The sequence below is a fragment of the Aquarana catesbeiana genome, linkage group LG01 (assembly GCF_042186555.1).
Source record: "Aquarana catesbeiana isolate 2022-GZ linkage group LG01, ASM4218655v1, whole genome shotgun sequence".
NCBI classification, from domain to species: domain Eukaryota; kingdom Metazoa; phylum Chordata; class Amphibia; order Anura; family Ranidae; genus Aquarana; species Aquarana catesbeiana.
In genome coordinates, this window is record NC_133324.1 from 17,670,014 (window position 1) to 17,688,095 (window position 18,082).

Here is an 18,082-nt window from a genome sequence, read left to right on the forward strand (position 1 = left end):
CGCTCCACATCTCCACTGTATCTCCTCCTTCCGGTTAACACCCGATCCCTTGTTGCTAAGGGAGATGGCACTCTTCCAGCTGTACTTTGCTGACTCTCCCAAAAGCAGCGACTTTGCGCTCCTTGAAGCATTGTTGCTTTAAACATGCCACGATCCTCTGTCGGCAATACGTTTCTCGCGTAGACCACAGACTTGACATCACTGCCGTTGCTACGGGCAACCACATACTTGTCAAACTTCTGATAAGCCTTTTGGACACTCCTGGGACTTAAATCAGGCTTTCTAAACATTGTTGCAGACCTCTGTCTGGCCGTGTCGCCTTGTATTGGAGACTGAGACAAAGGGCACTTGGAGATAACATGCCCCCACTCTCTGCACCGAAAACAGCGCTCTTGCTTCAGAGCCTTGACAGGGCTTCCCAAATTGCATCCTCTTGTAAGCTTGGGACTTTGCACCTTAATAGCTGGCCTGCTTGCACCAGCGTTGCCAGGGGCAACAGCATGCACTTCCCCTTTAAGTGTAGCAAAAAACAGTCTGCAATATTCTCCGGCAGGCTCAAACTCTTGCTTCATCTCTGCAGTCACTCCACCACACTTTTGCGCTTTCCAGCAAAAAATGAAGCACTGTTACTTTAAAGCAAGTTGCTTTTCACTTCATGCAAGCTTTCCTCACCTGCACAGTGCACACACAGATTGTGCTGTCTCATGCACACAAACACAGTTCATCAATTTAACTTCTGCGCAATGCAGTTTGCCTGGCTGCCACACACCGCTAGCAGCAATTCCTGAAATGACTCACTACTGGCGCAGAGACCCGGACTTCACCATCTGTGTGCCCGCATTCGAACACCACTTGTAATGTTTGGGGTATTTAGCTCAAGCGATAAATGCGTTTTAGTGCAGTGAGTCCACATCAGACAGGCATTATAGTTAAGGGCCTGGTAGCCCACGTTTATTAAACCGAAAAACAAAAGCAAAAAGGTCCATTCAGGATTCCCACGCAGGGGTTTAACTTCATTAAGCACTCCAAAAATAAGGAAAACATACCAAGCCACCTGGCTCTCTTGTCAGCAGTTCCTCTGCTTGCTCTCAAAAGATTTGCCAATTCTTTACAGCCCCCTGGACTCACTGGCTTCCTCAGTCTCCCCGACTCTCAAGGCTGGCCAGCCTTTCCCAGTCCCTGGGCAAAGAATCCCCTTTACATAGGCTGCAGACTCCCACAGGGCAGACCGCTCTCCAGACACAGGTCTGTCTTCACACAGCAGTAGCAACAAGCTACACACACTCCACCTTCCTCCACCCTCTGCTCTCACTAGCCCCTCGTTATATGGGCTGTGTGCACCTGGGCACACAACCTGCTGGCTCTCCATAAGACATGGACACAGGGTTAGAGATCCCATCCCTTTTCCCAGTGACAGGGACTATTACAATATATATATATATATATATATATATATATATATACATATATATATATATATATATATATATATATATATATATATATATATATAAAAATAAAATAAAATAAACATTAAAAATAGTTAAATCATTTACATAAATATGAATAGAAAGGACCAAAAACATTTATAATTTCTTTTTAATAACACAAATCAAGCTCAGACATGATGCATATGATTGCTAAATATTCCCGGCACAAACACCAAGTTGTCATCAAGAGTTGTCAGTCTCTATTCGTGATTGCAGGCCGAGCGGGAGGGGCTCCCAATCCTGTGACCACTGTGAGAGCCAATCACAGTTGGTTTGACGGTTACCTCCACCCTCCCAGCAATAACACCCACTTAAAAGACTTTAAATAACCACAATGTATCAAGTAGAACATTTAATTCATAAGCTTCCTGTGATACAAAATGTAATAAATGAAAATCCATGATAAAGCTACTATACAGATAATAAATGTGCTACAGGAATAACTATGACATTTTAATAATGTTTAATAAAGTATAGTATAAAACATTTTTTTCTTTTCTAGTTAATAACAGAAAAACAGACGTATTAGAGAATCAGATGACCATCCAGTCTATAATATCTCCTATATATAGGAATTTGTAACAATTCTCTGTGTGTTTAACCCTCTATTCCACCTGAAATCCTGGACATTATGCACAGCTCTCTCTCTCTCTCCTTGCCAGGAAGGGAGGTGGGGATGAGTCATAGGAGGGCCAATGAGAGCTGCAGAGCTGGAGGTGTGCCTCTGTGTGTCGGTGTAAATCCAGGAAGTGAACAGGCAGCAGCTTCAGCTGCCCACAGTTAAAATGGCTGCAGCCAGACTCAGTGGAGGGAGATTTCTGCAGCATGTTTGGCAAGTACAGAATCACAGTATATATAAAATAATATGCAAAGTGGTTGGATGGGAAGCTTACGAATGGCAAAGATGTTTTATTACAAATTATGTGAGCAGACTGCAGTGCCTCTTTAAAACAGTGTATGTAAGATCTGGTAAGGGGTTTTATACAGGAGTATCTCCAAGTCCCCGAGTCTGGCCAGCAAAATGGTAAATCAGGCTAAAGCTCTTGACCTGGGCTACCTCATTATGTGCCATTGCTTATATATTCTTTTTAAACATGTATTTGGTTCCCAGGATTCTGTAAACTCTCTGAAACACCAGTTACCTGCAGTCCTATACATTTTAAAGCAGGGGTCTCCAAACTTTCTATACAAAGGTTCTGTTTACTGCCTTATAGGCTTTAGGTAGGCCGGACTGTGGCTAGTGGGAGTAGAAAAGGTTCTGACGTCGGTGGGAAAAAAATAATGCCCCATTGTTTGTTGCAGTGGGAGTAATTGTGTCCTATCATTGGTGTCATTGGGAGGAATTGTGCCCCATTGTATTGGGAGGAATTGTGCCCCATTGTTGGTATCAGTGGATATAGCTGGTATAGTGTCTCAAGGGCCAGAAAAAAGCAAGAAAAGAGGCCACATCTGGCCCCCGGGCTGCGGTTTGGAGACCACTGTTATAAGGTGAGATGAACACTTGTTTCCTGCCAGAAGCACTGGAGGATATACTGTATGCATCAGTATAAAGTGGACAGTGCCACTTCTCTCTCAACATTTATGAGATCATTGGTTATCTCATTTCAAACCATGGCCATTAATATGGAATAGTCCTCCCTTTGAAGCTATACCAGCTTCTACTCTTCTGGGAAGGCTTTCCACAAGATTTTGGAGGATGTCTGGAGGGAATGTATGCCCATTCAGCCAAAAGAACGTTTGTGAGGCCAGGTACTGATGTTGGATGAGAAGACCTGGCTCACAATAGGTGGTCCAATTCATCCCAAAGGTGTTTAGTAGCTTTCAGGTCAGGGCTCTGAGCAGGACACTGAAGTTGCTCCACACCAAACTCCCCAAACCATGTCTTTATTGAAGCTGGCTTTGTACACAGAAGAGGGTCTTCACCCACAAGGGTGGACGAGCACCATTGTCTAAAACAGGGATTCTCAACCAGGGTTCCTCCAGAGGCTGTTAGGAGTTGCTTGAGCTGTGGCTGATTGATCTCCCATCTTATGGTGCCTCCATGGTTCTGGTTCAAACAGCACTTAGCAGAACCAGTGGTATGACACCAATGAACAATGAGCATTCACCACTGTAAAAATGTAATTCTTCTTACTGGCCACCAATATAAATGGCATTCCTCCCACTGACTGTTCTAAAATGTCTTTGTATGTTGCAGAATAAACAGTGCCCTTCTTTGGAAACACCTGAACTCAATCACTTAAAGCCCTTGCACACTGGGGCGGTTTGCAGGCGCTATTGCGCTAATAATAGCGCCTGCAAACTGCCCCGAAAGTGCCGCTGCTTGTATTCCAGTGTGAAAGCCCCGAGGGCTTTCACACTGGAGCGATGCGCTGGCAGGACGGTAATAAAAGTCCTGCTAGCAGCATCTTCGGAGCGGTGAAGGAGCGGTGTGTATACCGCTCCTTTACCGCTCCTGCCCATTGAAATCAATGGGACGGCGCGGCTATACCGCCGGCAATGCGCCTCTGCAGAGGCGCTTTGCGGTGGTTTTTAACCCTTTCTCGGCCGCTAGCGGGGGGTAAAACCGCCCCGCTAGCGGCCGCATACCGACGGTAAAACGCCGCTATTAATAGCGGCGTTTTACCGCCGACGCCACCCCTGCCCCAGTGTGCAAGGGCTCTTAGAGGAGATTCTATGTATGTTTGGCTATATTTGTATCTATCTAGCCTTTCCCAAACAGGGTTCCATTAAAATTACCACCAATGTATGAAGGCTAATGTTGTGGAACCCCACAATCTGAGTATTTTGTTATCCTAATATTTTCCATGCCACATTATTACTCGTTAAAGCAGAAAATAAGTTAAACATTTCTTTTTGGGCTATTGCTTCAGTCACATAACTTACTTGAATAGACGTGTATGCCGTGTCCACATGGCTTTACCTTAGTGAAGGAATCTTCTCTCCAGTGATGGCCGGTCTTCCTCACAGCCCTGAACTTCTGATACTAAATGGGTTAATTGCCTTGGGTGTACCATTGCAGTACATGGAAGAGGGCTACCCACTCCTTTCCGTCCTCTCCTCCATTCATAAAAGTCTTTCTATTGTTTTAACTGAATATAACATGTTCTGTGAATGGGGGGAAGGTGGATGAATGACAGGATTCCCTTATCCACTCAAAATAATACAAGGGCTTTTCTGAATGGAGAAAGAAGGGATGGGCAGCCGCCAGTACTTCTTTTAAAGTACATAAATGTTAGATATAGGCAACTAAGCCATATAGCACCAGGGCTATGAAGAGGGCCTGTCATCACTGGAGAGAATTCTACATGAAGGAGCAATCAGCAGGACACAGGATATACTTCATTACAGGTAAGGTATGATACTGAAGCTGACCCCCCCCCCCCCCCCCCCCCTCCACAAAAAACTTTAACTTAACTTTCTACAACATATTGATGAATTGATAATGCTAATGCACCTTGGGCTGTTGATAGAATCTTTTTAGCAGTGTCCCAAAACCTGAAAATTATTTCAAGGGTTCCTCAGGGGTAAGAAAGTTAAGAAAAGCTCTATTCACATTGCTTCACCTTTTCCAATTTTTTGCTATGTTATAGCCTTATTCCAAAATAGATTACATTCACTATTTTCCTCAAAATTCTACAAACAATACCCCATAATGACAATGTGAAAGACATTTGTTTGAAATCTTTGCAAATTTATTAAAAAAAAAAAAATCCCATTTAGGCTAGGTTTCCACTAGTGCGTCCCCAAAGTCGTGCGATTTTGCCGCGATTTTTTACCGCGATTTTACCGCGACTTTTTACCGCGATTTGAAGCAATGCCTGTATCTATAGACCTCAAGTCGCATCAAAGTGGGACCAAAGTAGTGCAGGGACTACTTTGAAGTCGCTGCGACTTGAAGTCGCACAGATATGAACGGTACTCATTGGAAATCATGGGAAACAATTTGTCATGCGACTTTTCAGTCCCAAGTCGCATGAAAAGTCGCACTAGTGGAAACAGAGCCTTACATAAGTTTTCAGACTTTGCCATGACACTCAAAATTGAGCTCAGGTGCAACCTGTTTCCACTGATCATCCTTGAGATGTTTCTACAACCTTGGTTGGAGTCCACCTGTGGTAAATTCAGTTGATTGGACATAGTTTGGAAAGGCACACACCTGTCTATATAAGGTCCCACAGTTAACAGTGCATGTCAGAGCACAGACCAAGCCATGAAGTCCAAGGAATTTTCTGTAGACCTCCAAGACAGGATTATATCGAGGCACAGATCTGGGGAAGGGTACAGAAAAATATTTGCAGCATTGAAGGTCCTATTTAGCACAGTGGCCTCCATCATCTGTAAATGGAAGAAGATTGGGGCCACCAGAATTCTTCTTAGAGCAGCCTTAGTCAGAGAGGTGACCAAGAACTGGATGATCAGTCTAACGCTCCAGCGTTTCTCTGTGGAAAGAGGAGAACCTTCCAGAAGAACAACCATCTCTGCAGCACCCCACCAATCAGGCCTGTATGGTAGGGTGACCAGACAGAAGGCACCCGTCAGTAAAAGGCACATGACAGCCCACCTGGAGTTTGCCAAAAGGCACCTGAAGGACTCTCAGACCATGAGAAACAACATTCTCTGGTCTGATGAAACAAAGATTGAACTCTTTGGCCTGAATGGCAAGCGTCATGTCTGGAGGAAACCAGGCACCACTCATCAGCAGCAGGAACTGAGAGACTAGTCAGGATTGAGGGAAAGATGAATGCAGCAATGTGCAGAGACATCCTTGATGAAAACCTGCTCTAGAGCACTCTGGACCACAGACTGGGGTGAAGGTTCATCTTCCAACAGGAAAAAGACCCTAAGCACACAGCCAAGATAACAAAGGAGTGGCTACACTCAACTCTGTGAATGTCCTTGAGTGGCCCAGCCAGAGCCCAGATTTGAACCCGATTGAACATCTCTGGAGAGATCTGAAAATTGCTGTGCACCGACACTCCCCATCCAACCTGATGGAGCTTGAGAGGTCCTGCAAAGAAAAATGGGAGAAACTGCCCGAAAATAGGCGTGCCAAGCTTGTAGCATCATACTCAAAAAGATTTGAGGCTGTAATTGGTGCCAAAGGTGCTTCACCAAAGTATTGAGCAAAGGCTGTGATACTTATGTACATGGAATTTTTTTTTTCGTTGTTTATTTTTAATACATTTGCAAAGATTTCAAACAAACGTCTTTCACATTGTCAATATGGGGTATTGTTTGTAGAATTTTAAGGAAAATAATTAATTTAACTCATTTTGGAATAAGGCTGTAACATAACTAGATGTGGAAAAAGTGAAGCGCTGTAAATACTTTCCGGATGCACTGTATCTTTAACATAGCCCCCATATACTGTATCTTCCACACACGTCCCCACAATAGCAGTCCCTCACTTGTATTATCACATCTAGAGCTCATAGCTGTAGAACACTACAGACATTTTTGCAAACCTTCCAAGTCTAGTTCTGCCTGGTATTATTTTGGTTATCCTGAAACCCAAGTGTTGATACAGTTTATGAGCATTGACTTGAAAAGTTGATGTATCTAGAATAACACGTTTATATCCTTGCTGACGAGCAAAATCAAAAACTGTCATGCACAGGGCCTTGGCGATCCCTCGGCGTTGCTGGTCTTTAGCCACGGACAAGCGTTGTAGTGACATGTCACTGCTGGAGTTCGGAGCAGGACGGGCACCCACCATCCCTAAAATCCGACCACCGGACTCGACTACCCAGAAGCAGGAGTTGGGTCTGCAAATGTAGGTCTCTTCAATGTTTAGTAAATCACCATTGTGACATTCCTTTATCAATTTACGACACGCAAATGTCATAAGAAAATGAATGGAAACCATGAATATCCCAACAACCAACAGAGACAGGAAGAAGGACCGATAAAACAACTGCAATGTGATGAATGATGCCAGGATAGGGCAGTAGACTTGGGGGAGCTTCAACATGTACGAGGTAGAGCCCGGAACGTAACCCAACATTCCTTGGGCAAACAGTTCACGGACTGCAAAATAATCCCCATTGTTGTACTTCCGTATGGAGTAGTCAGCCATTCCCTAGCAGCTCGCCTTGTAGCTAAGTCAAAGGAAAATGAGAAATACGATGTCTTATGAATGCAAAAGAAACAAAGGAAGAGAGAAGATGAATAAAGAGATACAAAAAAAGTAGAGTGTAGTTAGATCATAGGACAATATTTATAAATTCTCTATTGATTTGCAAGTAAAATTATTAAAAGGGGCTATTTGGGATTTAAATGCTGTTGCAATAAAGTACGATTTTTAAAATTGGTCATATTTTTTTTTTTTTTACTTTTGAAAGACCGCAAATGGAAATTCCAAAGGGAACCATCACAGCCTGTAGTGGTCACTGAATAATAGCAGTTCTGCTCTGCCAGTGGTTAGTCTCAATCTGTGCCATTTGTAATGAACTGCTGATGACTTACTGGTCAACCTAGGAAGCCGCAGTGTATCTTGCAGCACAGGTTGTCCACCCCTAACTGCTGACCTCCAGTCATTGAGCGCCAGAGATCCAATGAGATTGTTCTTTTATTTAGTCACTGGGCCTTGGAGATTATGGGACAAGCCTCCCTGTCTCTGTGAAACTGGCTTTTAAGGAAACGCTGTGCTAAATCAGTGTTTCTCAACCAGGGTGCCATCTGGGTTCCCCCTGGGGTGTCAGGAGCACGGGGACCCAGTTTGCTCTGGATCAGCATCATGAGTTGCCATGGTCTGGTTGGCAAGCCACCAACACCAAAGCAAACAATGACGCTGTAGGGCCAGGACACACTCTTTCACCTCCCGTCCTCTTCCACCTCACTGGATGCAAAAGGTAGGGCTCTAATGTGAAGAGGGGACTGTGTGTGTGGGGGTCTCTGTGATGGGGGACTGTGTGATTGGGGTGCTGTGTAATAAGAAGACCTGTGAGACTGGGGAACACTGTGATTGGGGGGGGGGGGGCGGGCTCTGATGTGATGAGGGATTCTGTAGGGATGGTGATGGGGAACTATGATTTAATGGGGAGGCTCTGATGATGTGATGGGGGCACTCTGATGTGATGACAGGACTTATGTATAGGGGGCCCTGATGTATAGGGATGCCTCTGGTGTGATGGTAGCTCTCATGTATTGGGGAGGGGGGCTCTGAAGTGATGGAGAGACCTGTGATATGATGAGGGACCTCTGAAGTGAAGGGGGTTTTCGATGCAATGAGGGGGGATCTCTGATGTTGATGGTGGAATCTTTGATGTGATGGGGGCATCTGTGATAGGATGGGGGGATATGTGATATGATGGGGGACATCTGATATGAAGGGGCACTGATGTGAAGGGAGGGACCTCTGATGGGATGGGGGGATATTGGATGTGATAGGGGGATCTGCGATATGATGGGGGATGTCTGATGTGAAAGAGGACCTCTGATGTTATGGGGTGGCTTCTGATGTGAAATCACCTTCATCAAGCCGGTTGTGTTCATGGTCCCAGGCTCAGGTTTCCCATTGAAAACTAACAGTTAGGTTTTGCAAATATGGCATTAAAGCATTAAAGCTATTACATAGCAGGTTCTCAGGATCCCACCCTACAATCTTGTGTGTTCCCTGTGCATAAATAAAAGTTGGACTTCCACTGGATCTGAAGCACTTGTTGATCGGAGGTCTGTAGTAAGGGTTTGTAAGGCCATGTTTCAGGACTGAATTGCGGGATCCACCAATAAAGTGGTCAATGGATGGTACATAGTCCCTAGCCATTAATCATTTTCTGGTTGGATCCCAGTTAGAATGATTAATGCCGCGTACACGCGATCGGACATTCTGACAACAAAACCGTGGATTTATTTCCGACGGATGTTGGCTCAAACTTGTCTTGCATACACACGGTCACACAAATGTTGTCGGAAATTCCGAACGTCAAGAACTCAGTGACGTACAACACGTACGACGAGCCGAGAAAAATGAAGTTCAATAACCAGTGCGGCTCTTCTGCTTGATTCCGACCATGTGTGGAATTTTGTGCATCGGAATTGTGTACACACGATCGGAATTTCCGAGAACGGATTTTTTTTGACGGAAAATTTGAGATCCAGCTCTCAAATTTTTGTTGTCGGAAATTCCGACAGCAAATGTCCGATGGAGCCTACAACAAGCGGTCGGAAATTTCCGACAACAAGCGAACATTTGTTGTCGGAAATTCCGACCGTGTGTACGCGGCATTAGTCTGCCCACAAACACCACCCACTAACACCACTTTAGCTTTGCTGTTACATCAAACTTCGGGACCTTTTTAGACACTGAGAAGATGATTCTGAATTCACAGGCTATATCTCATAAACCTGAAAAAGTAAGATCTAATGGTCAGCAAATTACTAAAAAAGGGAATCAGCTTTCGAAAATAGAGAACCATACTGAAGAAGTTTTGTAAGTTCCCACGGATGCAACCCTATCAACCTGCAAAAGAAACTTTATAAAATCTCTTTTTAATATATTAATAAAAACAGAGGTCTCCACTTACAGAATATATATGGAAAAGCCACATGCTAGCATCATGGCATCTCTGGAAAGTGTAGTCCTTAAAGTATAACTAAAGGCAAAGCTTTTTTTTTTTTTTAATTTTCTACAGATTTTAGAAGGATTAGAAAACCTGCTAGTTTTTATTGTTACAGTACAAACAAATGGCCACTATCCCCACCAATAACCTGCCTTGGCAGCAAGGAGCACATGGAAGGGCAATGAATGCGAAACAAAACCAAAAAAATTTGCGGCTCAACTTACCGACCAGCTGGCTAACCAACTGAATTATCCTATCTAACAGTATGCGGTAAAAACAGGGGTTTAGCTTGCACACATTTGTAAATACATGCGTAAGCTACAGAGCCCCATCAAGGCACCCCAGTATCTATAGTCCTAACTCTAAATTTTGAGAGGCTCTATAGTGGAAGCACATGCATTATAATGGATAGGTGGAGGGCAGGTGAGCCTAGAGGGAGCCCACCCTTCCATAAATGCACAGGGGCACACTGGATACCCCTGTTTTTAACGTACAATTTGGTTGGTTAGCAAGCTGGTCGGTAAGTTGAGCCGGGAATTTCTTTGGTTTTGTTTGGCGTTGCCCTTCCATGTGCTCCTTGCTGCAAAGGCCAGTTATAGGTGAGGGCAGTGGCCATTTGTTTGTACTGTTGAAATATTGGTGAGGGTGCATACTGGACACCTTTGCTGCCATGCCAAGTTAAAAAAGGATGGCTTCAACTGACTGTGACACTTCCCGAAAAACCCGAACTCTCTGGCGAGTTTGAAGTCTGCTATCTTCAGGCAGTACAGTCTCCAGGTAAGTCTCCCAACACTTCCAGTAGTGTTGAACATCTCTGTTCCCTCGATGCTCTAAATGGCTCATCCAGCCAGCCAATATGTAACTACTAAGTCCTGTAGAGATGGAGGAACAGGTGGGAGGAACCATTCCCAGAACTGCCAAATGATGAAGACCTTGCCGTTGGCTGTACTGCTTGAAGACATTGGAATTCTGACTCCAGGCCAGCTGTAGAGGTAAGTATTCCTTTACAGGCTGCAGGGTCATTTTACCTTCACGCAACCCTTTCAAATTTGGCTTGAAGTGATTGTAAAGTCTAGATTGTTTTTAATAAAATAACAAACATGCTCTATTTACCTGCTCTGTGCAAAACCAGGTATGATCACTGTCTTTTCCCTAGGGATGTGGCTCTCCTACAGAACCAGGTATGATCACTGTTCTTCCCTAGGGATGTGGCCCTCTGACAGAACCAGGTATGATCACTGGCTTCCCTAGGGATGTGGCCCTCCTACAGAACCAGGTATGATCAGTATCCTTCCCTAGGGATGTGGCCCTCCTACAGAACCAGGTATGATCAGTATCCTTCCCTAGGGATGTGGCCCTCCTACAGAACCCAATTCAATCATTGTCCTTCCCTAGGGATCTGGCCCGTCTACAGAACCAGGTATGATCACTGTTCTTCCCTAGGGAGGTGGCCCTCCTACAGAACCAGGTATGATCACTAGCTTCCCTAGGGATGTGGCCCTCCTACAGAACCAGGTATGATCAGTATCCTTCCCTAGGGATGTGGCCATCCTACAGAACCAGGTATAATCACTGGCTTCCCTAGGGATGTGGCCCTCCTACAAAACCAGGCATGATCACTGGCTTCCCTAGGGATGTGGCCCTCCTACAGAACCAGATATGATCAGTATCCTTCCCTAGGGATGTGGCCCTCCTACAGAACCCAATTCAATCATTGTCCTTCCCTAGGGATCTGGCCTGTCTACAGAACCAGGTATTACCACAGTTTTCCCTAGGGATGTGGCCCTCCTACAGAACCAGGTACGATCACTATCCTTCCCTAGGGATGTTGCCCTCCTACAGAACCAAATATGATCAGTGTCCTTCCCTAGGGATATGGACCTCCTACAGAACCCGGTACGATCACTTTCCTCCCCTAGGGATGCAGTCTACCTACAGAACTAGGTATGATCACTATCCTTCCCTAAGGATGTGATCTGCCTACATAACCAAGTATGATCATTGTCCTTCCATAGGGATGTGGCCCTCCTATAGAACCAGTTGTGATCACTGTCCTTCCCTAGGGATGTGACCCTCCTATGGAACCGGTATAATCATTGTCCTTCCATAGGGACGTGGCCCTCCTATGGAACCAGGTATGATCACTGTCCTTCCCTAGGCATGTAGCCCCCCTACAGAACCAGGTATGATGACTGTCTGTCCCTAGGTACGTGGCCCTCCTATGCAACCAGGTCTGATCACTGCCCTTCCCTAGGGATGTGGCCTTCCTGTGCAACCAGGTATGATCACTGTCCTTTCCTAGGGGTTTGACCCTCCTACAGAACCAGATATGATGCCTGTCCATATCTAGGTATGAGAACTGTCCTTCCCTAGGGATGTGGACCACCTTTGGAACCTGGCATGATGACTGTCCTTCTGTAGAGATGTGATCCTCCTACGGGATCAGGTATGATCACCATAGGAATATGGCCTTCCTACAGAACCAGGTGTGGTGACTGTCCTTTCCTAGGGATGTGACCCTCTTATAGGTTTAGATATGATCACCATAGGTATGTGGCTCTCCTACAAAACCAGATATGATCACTGTCCTTCCCTAGGGGTATGACCCACTTATAGGACCAGGTAAGAAGACTATCCTTGTTATAAACAGGAAATCTCCTTACTGCTCTCCATCCATGCAGCAATAGTAAAGTGACTCACCTTTCTCCTCAGACTGTCTGTTATGAAGGTGTATATATGATGGTATACGGAATGTAAGCCTCCGTCAGACAGAGTGTAATTGTGTGACAACAGAACTACGGAAGAGTTTCTTGGCACATTTCCTGGACCTCTCACCACTTCCCTATTACTCTATTTCTCTTAAAGCTAAACTGCCGGCAGAAAAATGTTCATGCACATACACCATATTACAAAAAGTATTGGGACGCCTGCCTTTACACACACATGGACTTTAATGGCATCCCAGTTTTAGTCTGTAGGGTTCAATATTGGGTTGGTCCACCCTTTGTAGCTATAACAGCTTCAACTCTTCTGGGAAGGCCGTCCACAAGGTTTAGGAGTGTGTTTATGGAAACGTTTGACCATTCTTCCAGAAGGGCATTTGTGAGGTCAGGCACTGATGTTGGACGAGAAGGCCTGGCTCACAGTCTCCGCTCTAATTCATCCCAAAGGTGTTCTATCAGGTCAGGACTCTGTGCAGGCCAGTCAAGTTCCTCCACCCCAAACTCCCTCATCCATGTCTTTATGGACCTTGCTTTGTGCACTGGTGGGCAGTCATGTTGGAACAGGAAGGGGCCATCCCCAAACTGTTCCCACAATGTTGGGAGCATGAAATTGCCCAAAATGTCTTGGTATGCTTACACCTTAAGAGTTCCCTTCACTGGAACAGAGAGGCCAAGCCCAACCCCTGAAAAACAAACCCACACCATAATCCCGCCTCCACCAAATGATTCAGACCAGTGCGAAAAGCAAGCACTAACAACCCCCCCCCCCCCCCCAAAACACACACACAGACGGGAGAGAAGAGAGGGCTCGATCTGCACCTCTTCCACCCACCACTCCGCCTCTGTGTCTAGGGCCGGACTGGGAAAAATGTCATACCAGCCCCATAGCATTAATATACCCACCCAACAGCATAACATTATTATTTTCTTGTTCATAAAATGGAAAACCATGCATTTTAAAGCACATTTGAAGAGTGCATTATATATAGATAAGACACATATAAAAGCCCACCTCCTTTTTATAGGGCACACAGTGTATAGGGACGTATAATGTAAAACATGGTGGTATTTCCCCACCCAGGGGAAATACAACTGGGCAGTGGCGGTGCGTCCATTGCAACCGTCAATCTTCAATAGATAGATTCATGCAACGCATGAATCTATCTATTGTCGCTGCTGCTGCCCCCTATTCAGGTGTCCAGCCCCTTGTCGGGCATCGGGCATCTGAATTACAGCGGCGGGGTGTTTTTAGAAGTGCCTGATTAGAGCCGTCGGCTCTAATAGGCTTCCAAATTGGTAAACAGCGGGCACACTGCTGTACGTTCGCTGCTTACACAGTGCTGTGTTAGGAAATTAAATAAATCGCTTCCCTAACACTGACCCCCCTCTCAGCCAATCAGGTGCACTGGGTCTGGTTACCTGTCACCTGATTGGCTGAAGCGACAGGCACTGTGATTCGATGCCTATCGGAGGGAGCGTGGAGGAACGCGCTGACCTGAGACAGGTAAGTTCCGGGCGGGGGGACACTGGCAGCATTTGATGGGCAAACTGGCGGCAATTGATGGTTACAGTGGCTGCGTTTGATGGTAGTGGCACATTGGCTGTGCTTAATGGCACAGTGGCTGCGTTTAGTGGGCACAGTGGTGGCAATTTTTGGGTACAGTGGCTGCGTTTGATAGTACAGTGGCTGCGTTTAATGGGCACAGAGGTGGCAATTGATGGGTACAGTGGCTGCGTTTGATAGTACAGTGGCTGCGTTTAATGGGCACAGAGGTGGCAATTGATGGGTACAGTGGCTGCGTTTGATGGGTACAGTGGCTGCGTTTAATGGGTACAATGGCTGCGCTTGATGGGCACAAAGGTGGCAATTTTTGGGTACAGTGGCTGCGTTTGATAGTACAGTGGCTGCGTTTGATGGGTACAGTGGCTGCGTTTGATGGTACAGTGGCTGCGTTTGATGGCATAGTGGCTGCGTTTGATGGGCACAGTGGCTGCGTTTGATGGGCACAGTGGCTGCGTTTAATGGGTACAATGGCTGCGCTTGATGGGCACAGAGGTGGCAATTGATGGGTACAGTGGCTGCGTTTGATGGTACAGTGGCTGCGTTTGATGGCATAGTGACGGCGTTTGATGGGCGCAGTGACAGCGTTTAATGGGCACAGTGGCTGTGTTTGATGGGCACAGTGGCAGCAATTTATGAGTACAGTGGCTGCGTTTGATGGTACAGTGGCTGTGTTTGATGGGCACAGTGGCAGCGTTTAATGGGCACAGTGGTGGCAATTTATGAGTACAAAGGCTGAGCTTGATGGCAGTGGCTGCGTTTGATGGCACAGTGGCGGCAATTTATGAGTACATTGGCTGAGTTTGATGGCATAGTGGCTGCATTTGATGGGCACAGTGGCAGTGTTTAATGGGCACAGTGGTGGCAATTTATGGGTACAAACTGCAGACAAATGTGACTGCCACAAAAATTGATGGTTACAGTGGCTGCGTTTGATGGTAGTGGCACATTGGCTGCGCTTAATGGCACAGTGGCTGCGTTTAGTGGGCACAGTGGTGGTAATTTTTGGGTACAGTGGCTGCGTTTGATGGTACAGTGGCTGCGTTTGATGGTACAGTGGCTGCGTTTGATGGGCACAGTGGTGGCAATTTATGGGTACAGTGGCTGCGTTTGATGGTACAGTGGCTGCGTTTAATGGGCACAGAGGTGGCAATTGATGGGTACAGTGGCTGCGTTTGATAGTACAGTGGCTGCGTTTAATGGGCACAGAGGTGGCAATTGATGGGTACAGTGGCTGCGTTTGATGGGCACAGTGGCTGCGTTTAATGGGTACAATGGCTGCGCTTGATGGGCACAAAGGTGGCAATTTTTGGGTACAGTGGCTGCGTTTGATAGTACAGTGGCTGCGTTTGATGGGTACAGTGGCTGCGTTTGATGGTACAGTGGCTGCGTTTGATGGCATAGTGGCTGCGTTTGATGGGCACAGTGGCTGCGTTTGATGGCATAGTGGCTGCGTTTGATGGGCACAGTGGCTGCGTTTGATGGCATAGTGGCTGCGTTTGATGGGCACAGTGGCTGCGTTTGATGGGCACAGTGTCTGCGTTTGATGGCATAGTGGCTGCGTTTGATGGGCACAGTGGCTGCGTTTGATGGGCACAGTGGCTGCGTTTAATGGGTACAATGGCTGCGCTTGATGGGCACAGAGGTGGCAATTGATGGGTACAGTGGCTGCGTTTGATGGTACAGTGGCTGCGTTTGATGGCATAGTGACGGCGTTTGTGACAGCGTTTAATGGGCACAGTGGCTGTGTTTGATGGGCGCAGTGACAGCGTTTAATGGGCACAGTGGCTGTGTTTGATGGGCACAGTGGCAGCAATTTATGAGTACAGTGGCTGCGTTTGATGGTACAGTGGCTGTGTTTGATGGGCACAGTGGCAGCGTTTAATGGGCACAGTGGTGGCAATTTATGAGTACAAAGGCTGAGCTTGATGGCAGTGGCTGCGTTTGATGGCACAGTGGCGGCAATTTATGAGTACATTGGCTGTGTTTGATGGCATAGTGGCTGCATTTGATGGGCACAGTGGCAGTGTTTAATGGGCACAGTGGTGGCAATTTATGGGTACAAACTGCAGACAAATGTGACTGCCACAAAAATTGATGGTTACAGTGGCTGCGTTTGATGGTAGTGGCACATTGGCTGCACTTAATGGCACAGTGGCTGCGTTTAGTGGGCACAGTGGTGGCAATTTTTGGGTACAGTGGCTGCGTTTGATGGTACAGTGGCTGCGTTTGATGGTACAGTGGCTGCGTTTGATGGGCACAGTGGTGGCAATTTATGGGTACAGTGGCTGCGTTTGATGGTACAGTGGCTGCGTTTGATGGGCACAGTGGCTGCATTTGATGGGCACAGTGGTGGCAATTTATGGGTACAGTGGCTGCGTTTGATGGTACAGTGGCTGCGTTTGATGGGCACAGTGGTGGCAATTGATGGGTACAGTGGCTGCGTTTGATGGTACAGTGGCTGCGTTTGATGGTACAGTGGCTGTGTTTGATGGGCACAGTGGCAGCAATTTATGAGTACAGTGGCTGCGTTTGATGGTACAGTGGCTGCGTTTGATGGGCACAGTGGCTGTGTTTAATGGGCACATTGGTGGCAATTGATGGGTACAGTGGCTGCAATTGATGGGTACAGTGGCTGCGTTTAATGGGCACAGTGGTGGCAATTGATGGGTATGGCACAGTGTTGGCAATCTATGGGCACAGTGGCAGCGTTTGGTATACAGCTTTTCAAAGTTACATGGCACTTGAACAAAACGAGAGAGAGAGAGAGAGAGAGAGAGAGGGAGGGAGGGAGAGAGAGAGAGAGAGAGAGAGAGAGAGAGAGAGAGAGAGAGAGAGAGAGAGAGAGAGGAGGGAGGGAGGGAGAGAGAGAGAGAGAGAGAGAGAGAGAGAGAGAGAGGGAGGGAGGGAGGGAGGGAGGGAGGGAGGGAGAGAGAGAGAGAGAGAGAGAGAGAGAGAGAGAGAGAGAGAGAGAGGGAGGGAGGGAGGGAGGGAGGGAGAGAGAGAGAGAGAGAGAGAGAGAGGGAGGGAGGGAGGGAGAGAAAAAAAAAAAACTAAACTAAACTAAATACCTTGATTCTTGTGTTGTAGCAGCTGCACTGCCGGCCATTCACTGAAATTCTCTCCTCGTGCAGATAGTGGGCGGTGCTGGCTGGCGCCGCACGGGACGAGGCAAAATGGAGCAGCACGGCGTTCTCCTGCTCCTCCCCACAGACAGAGCGAGGCTGAGGCGGCATGATGGTCACTGTGGTGGGCGGCGCGAACGGAGGAGACAGTGACGAGTGACACACAGTCAGGCAGCCATGGCATAGTGCAGCAGCGGCGGCCACCGCTGCTGATCTTTAGGTCAGGAGAGGAGAGGAGTCACTCAGTCAGGACACAGGCAGTGAGCGGCCCCGGAGAGCGGAGACACACACAGAGAGTAAGTCAGTGAGTGACACACACAGCTGGCATAGACAGTGCAGCAGCGGCGGCCGCCGCTGCTGTTCTTTAGTGCTGATGCTGACACAGGCAGTGAGAGCGGCCCCAGCAGTACTACAGTGCAGCCAGCCTACCGGGATATTTCCCGGTATCCCGGTAGGCCAGTCCGGCCCTGTCTGTGTCTGCCCACACTCCAATCCCTGGGGGAAAGTGGGGGTTGGAAAAGCAGCCTCAGATACATCTGGATGTGAGGTGCTGACTGCCAAGGGGTGAGTGAGCTCACCATCCATCCCTGTCTGTGACTGAAGTCTCCCCCCTTCTCTC

General features: G+C 47.0%; 1 protein-coding gene across 4 annotated transcripts in view; it reads right to left on the reverse strand.

Annotated features, from left to right (window-relative positions):
* LOC141130296 (probable N-acetyltransferase camello) overlaps nucleotides 1-13,395 on the reverse strand; it is a 49,723-nt gene extending 36,328 nt beyond the window's left edge. For 2 of the 4 annotated variants that reach the window (XM_073618123.1, XM_073618126.1), the window contains exon 1: nucleotides 12,755-13,395. Coding sequence is in view for 2 of the 4 variants with exons in the window: in XM_073618124.1 (XP_073474225.1) it covers nucleotides 6,916-7,569 (654 nt within the window). In the remaining 2 variants the exon portion in view is untranslated. Of the gene's footprint in view, nucleotides 1-1,581; nucleotides 7,623-12,754 lie in introns of those variants that run through there. The other 2 variants (XM_073618124.1, XM_073618125.1) reach the window with 2 other exon arrangements.
* Between the last annotated feature and the right edge of the window lie 4,687 nt (nucleotides 13,396-18,082).